Here is a 13,767-nt window from a genome sequence, read left to right on the forward strand (position 1 = left end):
TTTCTAATGGGAACCACTATCATGCCCTGCTTACTGTTTACCAGCAGACTTACTTCTATAGCTCAAGTGACAGTGGCTTGTGTTTCTGGTGATGAATGTCCTGGGTTTGATCCTGCTGATGACCATGATGCCTGTACATCTCCTTACATAGAGTTCTGCGGCAATACTGTAAATGTGGGGCATATGTTTCCTTGATCCATTCTTTAAGCCCGTGAATGAATGGCTGGATGTTTTAAAAAGATAAAGATGCTAATTCATAATCCTTTTATTCCAGTATTCATGTACTCCTGTGTCAGAGTCATTCACTGTCTCTCAAACTGGAACCATTTCTTCCACAAAAGAATTTGATTTTGAGAGAGATCCACATACGTAAGTATTCATTTTGATCCGCTGATCATTCTCATTGTTCATTGTTAACAGAGACCTACTGCATATAATCCATGGAGTGATCTTGGTTTGATTTTATTTTTATTTAACAGTTATTTGTTAAACATAACAGTGACAGACCGCCTAGGGCTGAGCACTACCAGGTCAGTGATAGTCAACATCATTAACACCAATGACGAACCACCTTACTTTACCACGTAAGTGAAACATTCACTTTGTACCCTAAAAATACAAATGGTTCTCAGACTTTTCAGCTCCAGCATCCATTGGTTCAACCTTTTGGGAGACTCTGTAATATAGCCATTAACTGATACAATGTCTCATTGTTTCTATATCCATCTTTCTTAAACTTAGATTGTAAGCTATTTGGGGCAGGGACTATCTTTTTGTTCAGAGCCTATCACAATGGGGTCCTGCTCCATGACTGGGGCTCTGAGGTGCCACAATCAAACAAATAATAATAAACTAATGATAATACATAAGAACGGCCATACTGGGTCAGACCAATGGTCCTTCCAGCCCAGTATCTTGTCTTCCGACAGTGGCCAATGCCAGGTGTTTCAGAGAGAATGAACAGAACAGGACAATCATCAAGTGATCCATTCTCTGTCACCCATTCCCAGCTTCTGGCAAACATTAATAACTATTATAATAACTATTTATTTTCATTTTGTTTTGACTTCTTAGTCTCTTGTTGGACGTTTTGATCAGTTTCTTTCCATTATCCTTGTATATGTTATTACAGTTAATTTTCAAAGCTCGTGTTTGATGCTAAGTCAAGCATGAAGACATACACTCTGTCTGAAACTCACCCCTTTGCAGAAGGTCAAAATAAGGTCTATAGTCCAGATCCACAAAGGTAGACTCCTTATTTCCATTGATTTAACTGGAAGTTAGGAGCCTAAATATCTTTATGAATCTGGGCCCTAAGTCTCAATTTTAGGGTCCACTTCAATGCATAAGCCCCCTGTTCAGGAAGGGTGTCCAGCACATCCCTCGTCCCGCACCGCTTCCTGTAGCCCCATTGAGAGAGAGAGCGGAGAACCGCGGCCAGTGGAAGCCGCAATCAGCCGAACCTGCGGACACGGCAGGTAAACAAACTGGCCCAGCCCGTCGGGCTTTCCCTGAACAAGCGGCGGACCGGTTTTGAGAACCACTGTGTTAGAGCACTCACCTGAGATGGGGGAGACCCAGGCTCAGTTCCCCCCTCTGCCTGAGTGGTGGGAAAGGATTTGAACACAGGTCTGCCACACCTCTCAGGAGACTGCTCTAAACACTGAGCTATGGGATATTTTAATGTGTGGCTCCATCAATCTCTTCTGTTGATGCTGTTCCATTTTGGATAAATAATTCAATAGAGCACAAGCAGAGATAAGTGCTTCCCTGCAGCCCAGACTTAGGTGCTCTGCCATGCCTACTTTTGCACACGCAATAACTGCAATTGCACGTCAGAATACTCATTTGTACATGTAGCTGCAATAATCACAAACAACCATGCAAATTTGCATGTAAAACAATGCCTGGGCCATAAACTCATTCAGGAGAAATCAAGCCCTGCCAGGGTGAATATATTGAGCTAGTTTTATAAATAAAGTGAATCAATTGTTGCCTGGAGTTCTGGGCATGCTCAGTCAGGGGAAAGCAGATCCTGTCATTTAAAAAGTTTATTGCACCACTGAGACAAGCTCTTTAAAATAATATTGTCCTGGAAGCAGTGACTGTGTGTATTCCATAGCAAGATTCCTTATACTGCTACAGCTATTTTTATTTTTTAACCTGCATGTGGATGGAATGAAAACAGCTAATCCTTTGCAGGAGATGGATTGGATGATCTAACTGGTCTCTTCTATTTCCGACATCTATAATTCTATGATTGTCAAGCAATATTGACATTTAGCAATGGGCGTGGAGGAACATTTATTTGCCTCTGTTGAACTTCTTTGTCTACTCTAGGAAAGAGAGAGTCTACAGGATTCCAGAGGAAAACAGCCCAGGAACTGTTGTTGCCAATGTAACAGCTAAAGATCCAGATGGTGAAGGCATTATCAGCACACTTGTCTACAGCATCAGTCCACCTAATATGCATTTCTCCATAAATCCATGTAAGACAAACAAAAATACTATATGTCCTTCAATCTATCTGTGCCTTTTGGTACAAGAAAAGAAACAATCCAGGTTTGAGAAACTCCTTTGGCTCCAGTTTTAAGTTATTTTATTTCCTTCTGTCGCTGCCCTTATGAAGAAGCAGCATACTTTATATCGGGTTAATACATGCTTAGGGCCGGGTCCTTGGGTCTGGCTGAGCTGCGCTCAACATGGAAGTGGGGGGGGGGGGGCGCAAAAGTGGCTTAAACTCATCTGATCCTGAGGGCTGTTCCCTCCGGCACCTCCAGAATAAATTAGTGTAGCCTCACTGTTTTCCTAATCTGCGTTGGCTGCAAAATTCCCCGATGGGCTGCTGCGCCAGCTGGAGATTTTCAGGGCACACTCCAGCCACCTTTGGTCCTGCCTGCAACATTCGTACTTTGCCAGAGGTGGGCTGGGAGGGAGTGATGTAGACCTTTATGCCAGCCTGGGATTCCTCTAGGTGAGAGGACTCCTCAGTTGCCTTCTTAGGGCAGTTTTATGCCTCTTTGAACCATGAGAGCAACACAAAATGGTCAGATCAGGGGGCCAAGGACCAGGACTTTAATATCCTTCATGGTGCAGGCTGAATCCCCTCCCAGGATAAGACCTACAGAAGCCCTGTAATTCAAATCCATTATTTCCCCCAGGTGAGACATCTCAGAAGACTTGACGAGCTCATATAACAGGAGAGAAACACGTCTGCACCCTATTCGCCTTCTGTCCACGCACACCGGGTTCTCCTCGAGTCATTTACAGCTGTGTCAGTGAATGTTACACTTCTGAACTGGTAGCACTTTCAGTCAGATTGGCACAGTTGTAAATGACTACACAAAGCACAGGGCAGTGTAGAATCAGGCCCAGTGACTCTTTTTCTTCTTTCTAAATGCTTTGGCTTCCCTGTGCCTTTTGGGCTTAAAGTGCTACACTCCTCATTAGTACACTAAGAAACACAGACAGTGTATAAACACATTCTGTCACCCTCTTCTGGCTCTTTGCCTATAGTAATACATGGCTGACATGTTAGCTTGTTTGAACAATGGCAGATGAAAGGGTATATAACCAAGAAGTGAATGAGTGAAGACAGAACTTGACACACTACATCATAGTTGAGAATGATTCTTACTATATGTAGATCTAGAGCTGCCTTGAGAGCACTAGAAAATGAAGTTCTGTCTTTAGCCACAGAGCAGAGACAGCATGAACATTAGCAGTGCACACTTCCCAACACTACTCTGCCAATGTACCTCACCCCTGACTTACAAAGACCCCTACTAGGGGTGAGAAGGTAGGTCAGTCTCCATGCCTGGTCAGTTATTGGCCTCTCTGCTGAGGCTGTCAGCCATCATGGTATTTTTGTGCTGTGGACACTTATCTGCTAAGGGTTAGATAAAATGCATCAGTTTATTTCAGATCACTAAACAAACAGCAGTGATGTGGAGGTAGAGAAGGCTCTATATTTACCACCAGTTCCCTGAGCCATCAAGTCCTTAAGGAGAACAATATATTTAAATATGAATTCTTGTCATTTCCTTTCCAGTGGTGAGTATCTAACCCCTCATTCCTTTCCTCTTAGTCACTGGTGTGATTTACGTGGCTATGCGAATAGATCGAGATGCTGCTCCCCTACGGCTAAATCCTAATGTCTCATTGGTCATTCGTGTGGAGGACAATCCCAATGGTGGGCAAACGAATGAAATAGAGATAACAGTCATTATTGAAGATCTCAATGACAACCCACCAGAATGTAGCTTGTACAACTTCAGGTACTAAGCCACTCACAATGTCTCTCACCAATATGATGGGGCCAGTATTTTATGTAGGGCACCCCAGTTAGGCACCTAGATCCTGCATGTGTGTGTTCAAATGGGCAGTCCCTATTGGCTCCTACTGGTAAGTGCTGACTGTGTGTCTTAAGATGCAGGGCTCAAACATCTTGTTGGTTCAGGTTTGAAAATTGGGCCCAAAACATCTGTGCCAAATCAGGGTTTTATTTATCTCTTTTTTCCATTCAGATGCCAATCACCACAGCATCGAGGGGCCATAGACTGTATATAATTAAAAATAGCATCATTTATGTCCAGAACAGGGGCAGACTTTTCACCCCTCTCATTTCATTAGAATTTATTAAATGGGATCATTCTAAGCGGTTGACTTTCAGACCCTTCTGGCTGTTATTAATTTTAACCTTTGCCCTCTCCTTTCCCAACTCCCTTTCTTTGTCTGCTGTCTTCATGTTCTTGGCCTGCAAACTCTTCAGGGCATAGACCACTCTGCCATTATACATGTTTGGTGTGCAGTTGCAAGCACTATAAATTACCATCAGTCCTGCTATTTTCTCCTGGACGTCTACCATTCATACTGCATGTGGGTGATGAGGGGGGATAGGTGGGATTGTGTCATGCAGGATTTAGAATCTTTCACAGTTCATGGGGCTGACCATGGTGTTATTCCATTTTTGTGCTGTTGTCAATAGAGCTGGGAGAAATTTTTCACACCGTTTATTTGCCCCCCAGAAATGCTGCTTTCGTCAACATGAAACTATTCATGCATTGGACAAGAATTTGCCAGTTTTAATTTAAAAAAATGGGGGGGTGGGGGGGTGGGGAGAGCTGGATTCACAAGGAGGTTTTGGCATCATTCACAAAACTGCTGTAGGAGGAGGAAGCTCCCTTGTAATCTTTAGCCCAGTGATTAGGGTACTCATTGAGATGTAGGACCCCCCCAGCCACTAAAATTTTTGATTTGCTGAAATTTTTCACTATGATACAAACTGAATTTTATTCCATGATTTTTCAGAACTGCCAGGAAACCGAAAAATCAGTTATTCACAGAGCTCCAGTTGTAAGGCCCATTGGATGTATTTTTTGTCAAATCTTTTCAATTCACATTTAAAAGACCCAGTCCTGTAACCCGTCTATTTGTGAAACTCCAGCGAGGGTCAATGGGATTTGTGATTGCACAAGGACTACAGAGTTGGATCCCAGGGCCTGGTTCTGATCTCACATCCAGTTTTATATCAGTCTAACTCAATTTAATTCAAGACTGACACCTCTGAAGTCAATTGGTGTAATTGAGAGCAGGGTTGAGCCCTAAGCACTTTGTTTTTATTAAATCTCTGCTGCAGTTTTTAAAAATAACAGAATCAGAGTGATAGGCAAGAAACTCACTTTAAAACAGTCACTTCTGACTAGATTGAACTCCTAGATATTTATTCATCAGGAAATGAGAGAATAGCTCTCTAATTATAGCATATTGATAGTTTAGTGACAGGAAAGTGTTTCTCTCTAAATTGAGAAATTATTAAATTGATCTGAACAATCTACTTGAGGTTCCAAGAATGGCACGAAGCACCCAGTTAGGAAGAAATCCTGTAGTTATGAGGAATCTCCTTCTCCTGTGTTTTTAAAACATCATGATCCTTAACCTGTAGCTCTTTGGGACATTTTTCATTGATTCTAAGGCCAGAAGCGACTCATTTGATCATCTAGTCCAACCTCCTACGTAACACAGGCCATAGAACTTCCTTGAAATAATTCCTGTTTGAACTAGAGCAGGTCCTTTAGAAAAACATCCAATCTTGATTTAAAAATTGTCAGTGATGAAGAATCCACCCTGACCCTTGGTAAACTACTCCAATGGTTAATTACTTTGACTGATTAAAAATTATACCTTATTTCCAGTCTGAATTTGTCTAACTTCAACTTCCAGCCATTGGATTGAAGGTCCTATTATCGAATATTTGTTTCCCATGTGGTTACTTACTTACCACGATCAAGTCATCCTTAACCTTCCCTTTGTTAAGCTAAATAGATTGAGCTCCTTGTATTTATCACTATAAGGCATGTTTTCTAATCCTTTTATCATTCACATGTCTTTTCTCTGCACCCTCCCCAATTTATCAACATCCTTCTTGAATTGTGGACACCAGAACTGGACACAGTGTTCAGTAGTGGTCATACCAGTGCCAGATATAGAGGTTGACCCTACTCCTGCTCAAGATTCCCCTGTTTGTGCCTCCAAGGATCACATTAACTCTTTTAGCCATAGCATTACACTGGGAGCTCATGCTCAGTTATTATCCACCATAACCCCAAAGTCTTTTTCAAGGTCCCTGCTTCTCAGGATAGAGCCCCACATCCTGTAAATAAATCCCCATGCATCTATGTCTCAGACAAAACACAAGCTATTCCCATCTTGCCTGACATATACAAGGCTGCTCAAGGAGTATTGAGTGAAGTGACTGGAGCTGTCATGATTCCACCCCATCCCTGCAAGCAAATAAGGAAGTAGGGAGATGGAGGAGATACTGTGGGAAATAGAATTGCAGAAAGCTGTAAAATCATTGTGGATCAGGTTCTTGACATTGCATTATAATATGGGTATCCGAGCCTTTCATCAATAGAAGATGGCATTGTCAAGATGACAATCACCACAACAGAACATCTGGAACTCACTCCAACTTTATGGTTGTCTACTATTCCATTCATGGAGGAAATGACTCTTCAGTTCTGCAAAACTGATGTGATGAATGAGAATTGCTTTGATTGAGGTATATCAGATTCAGCTGACAGATCATGGGTTACTGTAAATAGTTTAGTTGGAAATATATCACACACTGTTCTAAGATAAAGAATAACAACTAATTTCAGGTTTCAGAGTAGCAGCCGTGTTAGTCTGTATCCGCAAAAAGAAGAACAGGAGGACTTGTGGCACCTTAGAGACTAACAAATTTATTAGAGCATAAGCTTTCGTGGACTACAGCCCACTTCTTCGGATGCATATAGAATGGAACATATATTGAGGAGATATATATACACACACATACAGAGAGCATAAACAGGTGGGAGTTGTCTTACCACCTCTGAGAGGCCAATTAATTAAGAGAAAAAAAACTTTTGAAGTGATAATCAAGCTAGCCCAGTACAGACAGACAGTTAGATAACAAGTGTGAGAATACTTACAAGGGGAGATAGATTCAATGTTTGTAATGGCTCAGCCATTCCCAGTCCTTATTCAAACCGGAGTTGATTGTGTCTAGTTTGCATATCAATTCCAGCTCAGCAGTCTCTCGTTGGAGTCTGTTTTTGAAGTTTTTCTGTTGTAATATAGCCACCCGCAGGTCTGTCACTGAATGACCAGACAGGTTAAAGTGTTCTCCCACTGGTTTTTGAGTATTTTGATTCCTGATGTCAGATTTGTGTCCATTAATTCTTTTGCGTAGAGACTGTCCGGTTTGGCCAATGTACATGGCAGAGGGGCATTGCTGGCACATGATGGCATATATCACATTGGTAGATGTGCAGGTGAACGAGCCCCTGATGGTATGGCTGATGTGATTAGGTCCTATGATGATGTCACTTGAATAGAGTGGCCAACTCTGTCCACATATCTATTCAAGTGACATCATCATAGGACCTAATCACATCAGCCATACCATCAGGGGCTCGTTCACCTGCACATCCTATAGGACCTAATCACATCAGCCATACCATCAGGGGCTCGTTCACCTGCACATCCTATAGGACCTAATCACATCAGCCATACCATCAGGGGCTCGTTCACCTGCACATCTACCAATGTGATATATGCCATCATGTGCCAGCAATGCCCCTCTGCCATGTACATTGGCCAAACCGGACAGTCTCTACGCAAAAGAATTAATGGACACAAATCTGACATCAGGAATCAAAATACTCAAAAACCAGTGGGAGAACACTTTAACCTGTCTGGTCATTCAGTGACAGACCTGCGGGTGGCTATATTACAACAGAAAAACTTCAAAAACAGACTCCAACGAGAAACTGCTGAGCTAGAATTGATATGCAAACTAGACACAATCAACTCCGGTTTGAATAAGGACTGGGAATGGCTGAGCCATTACAAACATTGAATCTATCTCCCCTTGTAAGTATTCTCACACTTGTTATCTAACTGTCTGTACTGGGCTAGCTTGATTATCACTTCAAAAGTTTTTTTTCTCTTAATTAATTGGCCTCTCAGAGGTGGTAAGACAACTCCCACCTGTTTATGCTCTCTGTATGTGTGTATATATATCTCCTCAATATATGTTCCATTCTATATGCATCCGAAGAAGTGGGCTGTAGTCCACGAAAGCTTATGCTCTAATTTGTTAGTCTCTAAGGTGCCACAAGTCCTCCTGTTCTTCTTTTTGCAACTAATTTCAGTATTTGAAAGTAACCTTATGCCCTCATAGGCCCTGATCCAACAAAGCACAAACATATACTTTAAGCATGCATGTAGTCTCATTGATTTTGGTCCCACAGCAACTTCAATGGGGCTACTCACATGAGTAAAATTAAGCATATACTTAAGTATTTTGTTCAGTGAAGAAAAACCAAGGCCAAGTATCAACTAAGGGGCAAATGAAGTAGCATATCTCAGCATGTAGACAGAGTACTGAAACACAGATTTTTAAAAGAGACTCATTTAAAATTAGAGGTGGATCAAACTAAGATCCTGATGCTAGTTTCAAAGTTAAGAGGTGTTCCAAGCATTTGGTTTGGGTTCTGTCTAAGGGTTTTGGTTCAGCCCATTAGAGAGAGAAAGGGGTTAGCCACAAAATACAGATCAGATTTCAGCTCTGCTCCTAAAGTTTGGGGTGTTGGAATCTGGGATTTTCGTTTGAAAAGTATGTGGAAGTCAATATGCAGTACACTTCAAAAGCTGTTAAGAGGAATGTTGTAAAGAGGCATGATGGGAAACGTATTTCTTTTTGACAGACTTGAGGTATATGAAACAGCCACCACTGGGACACTTCTCCTTGACCTGCGAGATCACTGCCAGGATATAGATGTTGAACCACCAAATAATGAATTTAACTTCACTGGATTGTCTGGACTTGGAAGTAACAAATTTACACTGAATCCATCTGGCTCGGGAAGAATTGTGGTTAGTTAATTCTTTTGTTTTAGGAAGTCTCAATTAAGGTGGCAGTTTGTTAAATCTAATTAAGGTATCTTCCAATGCTCTACATTCATTATCCTTTCAGGAAAATTGTTATTCACATTGGGCTAGGGTGAAACTGTTGATAAAATGCGTGCAGGATTTCTTTTTTTTTTTTGGTGAGAATGTTCTCTATGGAGTCTAGAGATCATGATGCACAATTGCTCTTTATTCTAAAATCTGAAAGCATGATTAAAACTGGGGGAAAAAACCCAAAGCCATAGACTTGTTTGAAATCTCCTTTCTAAGGAGTGTGGGGGCACATAATGAATGTCAAGATAGTGCTTTGAAACTCATTCCTGTTTAACATTGATATGGAGGCATAACAGAAGCAACCAGGGGCAGGTCCCAGCAATTTAAACAGTGCCAGACTAATCCCAATTCACACGAGTGTTTCTAACATACTACATGAGATTTTGGCTATTCAGAAGAAAGATTGACATACCAGAGAAGCCCCAAACTCAAAACCGCCTCCTGACTCCACTGGTAAGAACTGTAGAGCTATTCAAGGTGATCAGTTCATACAAATGCACCTTGGGAATTGCACTTGTTTATTTCACCTGACAGAACAATGGATTCCTCCTGCTGATATCAGATCTGCAGTTACAAGAATTCTATCCAGTTGCTTGGCATGTGTAACGTTGGTTGTTTTGTGGACAAAAACTGTGCAATACACCAACCAGCAAGCACCTAGATATACCATTCAAAAGAACATTGCAGAAGCATGATGGATGGTGATGTACCGTAAACTACTTCCTCATCAAGGCTAAGAAACATTTGCATGACAACACAGGAATGTATAGTCCTAATCTCTTCTGCTCACACTGGCTGTATAATGTAACATGCTGGCTAATTGTGCCATTTCCCCTCCATTGGTTATTGCATAGAGGATAAGAACCTAGTACTGCTACCAGCTAAAGGAGTTACTATTTTAATTCAAATGGTAGAGACTTGAGCTTTAGTGCTGACAACCCCAGTGAGGGTGCTACAACGTATGGCACAATGCAAGAGACTGGGTTTTAATTCCCCATTTGGGCAACCACTTTGTAACGACTCTCCCCCGGGATTATCATCAGTGACTGAACCTGAGACCTTTGGCATAGGCCTACACCCCATGATCTAGAGATTTAGAGAATAAGACTGAGAATATATTATTGTCCTTATATAAATTGATGGTACGCCCACATCTCGAACACTGCGTCCAGATGTGGTCTCCTTATCTCAAAAAAGATATACTGGCACTAGAAAAGGTTCAGAAAAGGGCAACTAAAATGATTAGGGGTTTGGAACGGGTCCCATATAAGGAGAGATTAAAGAGGCTAGGACTCTTCAGCTTGGAAAAGAGGAGACTAAGGGGGGATATGATAGAGGTATATAAAATCATGAGTGATGTGGAGAAAGTAGATAAGGAAAAGTTATTTACTTATTCCCATAATGCAAGAACTAGGGGTCACCAAATGAAATTAATAGGCAGCAGGTTTAAAACAAATAAAAGGAAGTTCTTCATGCAGTGCACCGTCAACTTGTGGAACTCCTTACCTGAGGAGGTTGTGAAGGCTAGGATTATAACAGCGTTTAAAAGAGAACTGGGTAAATTCATGGTGGTTAAGTCCATTAATGGCTGTTAGCCAGGATGGGTAAGGAATGGTGTCCCTAGCCTCTGTTTGTCAGAGGATGGAGATGGATGGCAGGAGAGAGATCACTTGATCATTGCCTGTTAGGTTCACTCCCTCTGGGGCACCTGGCATTGGCCACTGTCGGTAGACAGGATACTGGGCTAGATGGACCTTTGGTCTGACCCGGTGCGGCCGTTCTTATGTTATCTAAAGCAAGGGTTCTTAACCTTTTTCTTTATGAGACTCCCCCAACATGCTATAAAAACTCCATGGCCCACCAGTGCTACAGCAAGTGTTTTTCTGCATATCCAGTACTGTAGATTAAAAACCAGGGCTGGCATTAGGGGGTAGCAAGCAGGGCAATTGCCTGGGGCCCTGCAAAGCTAAGTTGCTTGGGCTTTGGCTTTCTGCCCTGGGTCCCAGTGAGTCTAATGATGGCCTTGCTCTCTGGTTTATTTTGGAGGACCCCCTGAAACCTGCTCATGGCCCCCCAGGGGGCCCCAGACTCCTGGTTGAGAACCTCTGATCTAAAGGATCAACATTATTTGTTGGTAGTGGTAGTAGTAGGTTCTTTTCCTCTTTATGGACCAACCATGAGATAAGGGACTTGTTACACTTAGCCAGCATATTACACACGCTTTGAACTCAAAGATAAAAAGATCAAGACTTTTGCTACATGTAACACAGGGCCCCTACAAGTTTAGCTAAAGGAGAATGAATCTTCTTGGCTGTAATGGAGTTAGGAATTACAGCTAGACACCAGAGAGTGTATTCAGTCCTGTAATTTATTAATTGCTTGTATAATTCAAAGAGGGCAGTGGTATATGTATCTAGCCAGCACATTGACAGAACACTGGAAATCATCATTTGCTTGGTGTGTGTTGTGACTTTATGTAACGAGGTATAAATACAGTTTTCTCTTTTTAAATCTAGTTGATTGGAGATCTGGATTTCGAAAATCCAGATAATCTAGCAGTTGAGGAATATACTTTGACAGCTGTGGTGCAAGATATTGCCCAGCCTTACTATACTAGCAAGTATCCCTTTTATTCTTCTTTGAGATTTTTTTCCTATGCTGTTACTGCATAGCAGGAGGAATGTTATTCAAAATACGTTTATGTTCAACACATGTTTTCATAGCCATACTTAACCATTAGTTAATCTTCCATTATGTTTCCAGATAATATCTACATTTACATCAAAATAACTCCAATGAATGAGTTCTTCCCAGTCTTCAACAGCCCATCATACGTATTCAATGTTTCAGAAATTACTCAAGGTACAGTAAGTAAAGGCTATCCTATAGATGTAAGGTTGTTACAGTGTAAAATAATTATCTTGGAGCAAAAATATATTAGTTTGTATTACAATAGTGCCTCAAAGCCCCAGCCAAGAGCAGGGCCCCACTGCACAACCTCATAGTACAGAGTTTACAATGTAAATAGACAAAACCGGCAAAGGGTGGGAGAAAGGAAGTATTATTATGCCCCCTTTTACAAATGGGGGAGAGAGATTAAGTGATTTGCCAAAGGTTACATAGCAATTCTGTGGTAGAACCAAGAACTGAACACACATTTCTTGGGCGAGATCCTCACTCCCATGCTGGCCACTTTACACTATGTAAAAGAGCATAAATGGGTCCAAAAAGCCTTGGTTCAGCTGAGGGACGATTCCCCTGTCTCTGGCACTGTGAATGATAGTCATAAAGCTGCCTTCTGAGGATCCCTTGAAGCCTCTGTTGTAGTGGGTGGGGTGTCATCATGCCCCTGAATCCCAGGGCAATGCTTTAAGCACAAGACCATCCACTCCCGCCTAGCAGAGTAGTATATACAAGGAAATAGAGTTAGACTTGCACTCACTTGGGGATGGGGGAAAACCACATTTATTGTGAGGAACCTGCTTTTGCAATAGCAAAAATTTGCAGTTAAAACAATTTTGCAAAAAACTTTCAAGCATGAGTTTTTCCACTCATGCTGTCTGAGAATTTTTTGCACATCTTCTACATGACCTGCCTCAGCCTCCCTGAGACCTCCCACTGCCTTTTCCACTTCTCCCTGCTCCACGGACCTTCCAGCTTCTCTGCTCTACCAGCACCTTTTGTTCTGCAGTTATTCCTAAGCAACTTCTCTGCAGTGTTAGCAGTGTTTTCTTCCTCTGTGTAGAGGGCCTGCCACCTGTGTGTTTACAATGTCCCTTACCTGCAGCTGCATTTAACTCTGGCTTTTTAAATCTTTTTACTTGGAGTGTACAGTAATTGAGAGGAGCAGACAGAGTTTCATCAGGAATTTGGGGGATTTTTTGGAGGGAGGGGGATAAAAGATGGAAATTACAGCCGTTTGCAGGCATTTTCACTGGGTTTAAAGGGCCAGGTTTTTTGTAGCTTGTATAGCATAGCCAATTTTCTTTGGCTGTGGAACTTTTCTATTATAACATGTTATTAAACCAAGCTTAAATTGGAGGCAGCAAAAATTTAAAAGTGAAAAAACTCACCCCCAAATATAAGCTATAGTCTTTATTAAAATCCACTCTTCCACCACACACTGTAGTAGTTCCCTTCCTCCCCACCACCATATTTCATTTTAAAAAATGACCCACATATTGGGACTGTGAAACCTGATATTTTTTCTAACAGCGTTGAGACACACATTACCCAGAAGGGGAACTCACCACCAGC

At 41.8% G+C, this 13,767-nt stretch overlaps 1 protein-coding gene across 1 annotated transcript in view; it reads left to right on the top strand.

The window, feature by feature from the left end:
• Positions 1-13,767, top strand: part of CDHR3 (cadherin related family member 3) — a 65,213-nt gene that overhangs the window by 11,189 nt on the left and 40,257 nt on the right. The window contains exons 4-10 of the mRNA XM_065581946.1: positions 275-369; positions 480-584; positions 2,341-2,489; positions 4,088-4,277; positions 9,255-9,423; positions 12,027-12,126; positions 12,274-12,372. Coding sequence (XP_065438018.1) covers positions 275-369; positions 480-584; positions 2,341-2,489; positions 4,088-4,277; positions 9,255-9,423; positions 12,027-12,126; positions 12,274-12,372 — 907 coding nt within the window. The remainder of the gene's footprint in view (positions 1-274; positions 370-479; positions 585-2,340; positions 2,490-4,087; positions 4,278-9,254; positions 9,424-12,026; positions 12,127-12,273; positions 12,373-13,767) is intronic.

Source organism: Chrysemys picta, chromosome 1, assembly GCF_011386835.1.
Source record: "Chrysemys picta bellii isolate R12L10 chromosome 1, ASM1138683v2, whole genome shotgun sequence".
Taxonomy (NCBI): domain Eukaryota; kingdom Metazoa; phylum Chordata; order Testudines; family Emydidae; genus Chrysemys; species Chrysemys picta.